The following is a 3,996-nucleotide window of genomic DNA, read 5'->3' as shown; positions in this document are numbered from 1 at the left end:
CCCCAGAGTTAGTGCTCTGAGCAAATCCTAACAAGGTTTCCAAGGAGTGAGGGACACGAGCAGCTGGGAGGGGTGTGGTACTTTTAAAGAACATCTCCTCGTGGAGAAAAGCCAGGCAGTGAGAAAAGCATGGATGGATCCATGGATTCTGGGAACATCTGGAGCTTCTTCAGAAGACAGCAGAGAAACGGGACGGTTGTACCCCCCCCAACATCCCACAAACACAAACCCAAGAGGAGGAACCCCCCTCCCATCTTCCAAAGACTGCTCCGAAGCTCGGGCTCCCTAGGCTGAGGTCCAACCTTCCTGCAGATGTTCCTCTCCAGATGTTCTCAGCTGCCCAGGCCCGTGACCCAACGCTGTGACATCAGCCCCAGCCAGAGACACGCGGCCGCCAGCAGCGCGGGCTGTGAGAGGCTCTGTGTCCTGTTGAGGGGGGAGAGGGTGGTGAACACGGCCTCCGTTGTGTTCCTGGGCAGGGGCAAGTTGCAGATGCTTCCTTCACAGCAGGAGGTGCAGATCTGAAAGAAACAATTTCCACCCCTTCAGGACCACGACGTTGGCCAGGGCAAGGAGGACACGCTTGGAGGAGGTGGTTTTCTACCTCCAAGAAGTAAACTCATGAAAACTGGTGGTGTTTGGTTGAAGAAGAGCTCACAGGATAGAACTTGGATCAAAGGCTTATGGAAGAAATCTGGAGTTGTTGAGCCTGGAGCAAAGGAGGCTCAGGGGAGACCTTCTGGCTCTGCACAGCTCCTGACAGGAGCCTGGAGCCAGAGGGGGTCAGGCTCTGCTCCCAAGGAACAAGCAAGGAAACAGCCTCAAGTTGCCCCAGGGGAGGTTTAGGTTGTCCCTGAGGAACAATTTCTTCCCCTTGAGGTTTGTCCAGGGCAGTGGTGGAGTCCCCACCCCTGGAGGGGTTTCCAAGCTGTGGAGATGTGGGGTGAGGGACACGGGGCAGTGGGGACCTGGCAGGGATGGGGGAATGGTTGGACTTGATCTTCAAGGTCTCTTCCAACCCAAACGACTCTGTGGTTCCTAGAGGGGTGGGTTTTGTTGCCTATCACCTAGTGATAGACAGTTCCTGTGCCAGCCCATGAGAACATGCAGCTCTACCTCCTCAGGACCAGTTCCAGCACCTTGCCAGAGCACAGAGCTCTAGAGCCACCCAAGTACCACACGTGAGGCCAAGAGGCCACCAAATTATGAGAGATGGAGCTGCAAGGTGCCTGGCAGCTCAGAAAGCTTGGATTTTCTCCTGCTGGAGAAGTTCAAAAAGGTCAACCTGCAGAAAAAACCTTGTCCAAATGACTGTTCTATCAGATATAAAATGTCTTCTCTAAAGGTTCTGGGGCTTTTCAGTAAGAAACCCCTTGAGATGGTCAGTGAGCATCCACTGCAGAGCAGAAAGGACCAAACATGATGCAGCTCTGCAGGCAAAGTTCTCCTCAACAAACAGGAACGAGCTGGTTAAGAGGAGAAACTTCCTTTTTGCTGATGCTGCTCCTCCATGGAACCACTCAGAATCCAGGAGGATTCTGCTTTTCTAGATAGATATATAAAAAAAGGTGATTTTTAGCCTATACCTTGTATTCTTCATGCTTGATGTAAGTGCATCCAGTGGAGAGACAATCCTCTAAGGGCACACAACGTTTGGTGACAGACACACTCTCTCCAGTGGCCTTCATCATGTGTTGGCTAAAGCAGTATTTGGTATCTAGAAAGACAAAAAATGGTGTTTTTCTCTCAAATTGGAGTTTTATGACACACTACAAATAGGAAGAAATAGGAGAAGTTTTAGATGGTTGGGTTTTTTTTTTCCCAAATCTTGAGGATTAAAAAAACCCCCAAATAATCTCCCTTTGATGTGTTGATTGAAATACATAAATATCACTAAAGACACACAGAGCCCAAGCTCAAATTTGAGGTTTCAAGGATTTTGAAAGCTCAAATTTGAGGTTTCAAGGATTTTGAAGGCTCAAACCTGAGGTTTCAAGGATTTTAAAAGCTCAAATTTGAGGTTTCAAGGATTTTGAAGGCTCAAACCTGAGGTTTCAAGGATTTTGAAGGCTCAAATTTGAGGTTTCAAGGATTTTGAAAGCTCAAACTTGAGGTTTCAAGGATTTTGAAGGCTCAAACCTGAGGTTTCAAGGCCCTCTGGAACATGGAGGTTTATTCCCAACACCAACATGGGTTCCTCTGTTACAGGTAGAGGAGCATCCATTGGAATTTATTGGAAGGAGATCCAGGTAAACAGCCCAAATCTTGTGCATTGTTAATTTTCTAGGAATTATCTTTAACAAAAGCAAACATTTGAATGAGCTGAGTCACCCCTCCCTGTGTCCTAGCAGCCCATGCAAGCTGTCCTCACTGCTCACACTCTGATCCCACATCTCCCACAGCTTCTGCACAGCCTGGAGAAGCTCCTTCACCCTCTCTGTCCATCCAATCTTCTCAGCCATAAAATAATGCCAAAATATCAGCAGAAGAGCTGGGAGGATTGGATGATTTCTCAGTTTCCCACCATCAAATGGACTGTCTGATATTCCCACCCCATCTTCTGCACGCTTCTCCTGTGGATTCCACCAGCCTCAAGGGAGACCATCCTCTTCCTCCTCCTTTTTTTCAAGCCACCCCTCTAAGGGACAGGTGTAAAACACCCAGAAAATTCCAGCAGGATGACTGACAAACGCTGTGGTTCCCCTCAGGCATAAAGGAATTGGGGTTTATTTCATGCTTTGGTCATCAGAGGGATGTTGAAGCTGCAGTTCCCTTTTCTAGATGAAAGAATGAAGATGGAGAATTTCAGATCTTAGGATTTTGAAGATGAAAACACTGGATTTCCAGCCATTATATACCAAAGGATACCTGGCTTATTAATCAGCCTTATTATTCATAAAATCATTGCCCTCATGGGGTGAAAAAAAGGACCATAATTATCCTGAAGTGACCATTCCTGCCCAGCCCTTGTCTCCAGCAGACAAAACCCTGCATGCTTCTCATGCCTGAGGCATTTGGCAACGGCTGGGTGAGGTGGCCAACGTTATTTATGGGGCCATAAACCCCCCCAGACATCTGTCCTATCTTTGACCTCCTCTCAGCTCCATCCCAGCACACAGAGCTCCCTTGTCAGCAGAGGCTGGAGCTGCTGGGTGTGCTGGTTTCCTTCAGACTGCCCGGGGCTGAAACCTGAGGCTTGGACCATGTCTTCCTGCCCTCCGAGGTGTTCTGCCCCCAGGGGAGCACCTGGCGTGGTGGCTTTGAGCTTCTCCCAAGACCTAACTGGAAGTGGGAGGTCTTATCAGAGCCTTCAGTACTTAGTCTGGTCTAGAAGCAAGATGGGGACAGTCTTTTGAGCAGGGCCTGTTGGGACAGGGCATGGGGGATGGTTTGAAACTAAAAGAGGGAGATTTAGAGAGAAGGAAGAGATTTTTTTTGGGGAGCCCCTGTCCCAGGTTGCCCAGAGAGGTGGTGGCTGCCCCATCCCTGGCACCATCCCAGGGGAGGTTGGATGAAGCTCTGAGCACCCTGCTCTAGCTGCAGATGTCCCTGTCCCTGCAGGGGGGTTGGACTGGATGACCCCTAAAGGTCCCTTCCCACCCAAACCACTCTGTGATGATTCCATGATTCCCCCAAAAAAAACCTAAACATGCATCTCTGGAGCTTTATGTCTCCTGCAAAGGCTTTGTGCAGCAGAGCTGTCCCTTGACAGATCCCAGATGGAACAAATAAAGCTCCTAGCACCCCATAACTCTCTTGTGACCATTTCATTCTTTCTTCCAAGTGTGTTTTCAGAAAATACTGTGCAATCATCTCAGAGACAGGTACTTTCCCTGCACAGGGGGACCAAGACTCCTGCTCCACAGCCATTCCCAGTGGCCATCATCTCATGCAGGGCAGTGCTGCAGCTACAGTTAGACCATAATATGCAACAAAATCCACTCAGATTGACATTAACTTTGGCACTGCCTCTCTTCTCAGAGCAGGATCAGCACA

The 3,996-nt window shown here is 49.0% G+C and overlaps 1 protein-coding gene across 1 annotated transcript; it reads right to left on the bottom strand.

The window, feature by feature from the left end:
- Nucleotides 1–332: 332 nt before the first annotated feature.
- LOC103776460 (ly6/PLAUR domain-containing protein 6-like) lies at nt 333–1,717 on the bottom strand (the record flags this gene model as incomplete). The annotated part of the gene is made up of 2 exons (XM_008943969.1): nt 333–521; nt 1,587–1,717. Coding segments are annotated over 2 exons (320 nt in total), but the record flags the coding sequence as incomplete, so codon positions are not given.
- Nucleotides 1,718–3,996: the final 2,279 nt, after the last annotated feature.

The sequence above is a fragment of the Merops nubicus genome, unplaced genomic scaffold (assembly GCF_000691845.1).
Source record: "Merops nubicus isolate BGI_N331 unplaced genomic scaffold, ASM69184v1 scaffold20387, whole genome shotgun sequence".
Taxonomy (NCBI): Eukaryota; Metazoa; Chordata; class Aves; order Coraciiformes; family Meropidae; genus Merops; species Merops nubicus.
This window is presented reverse-complemented; position numbering and strand designations above follow the sequence as displayed.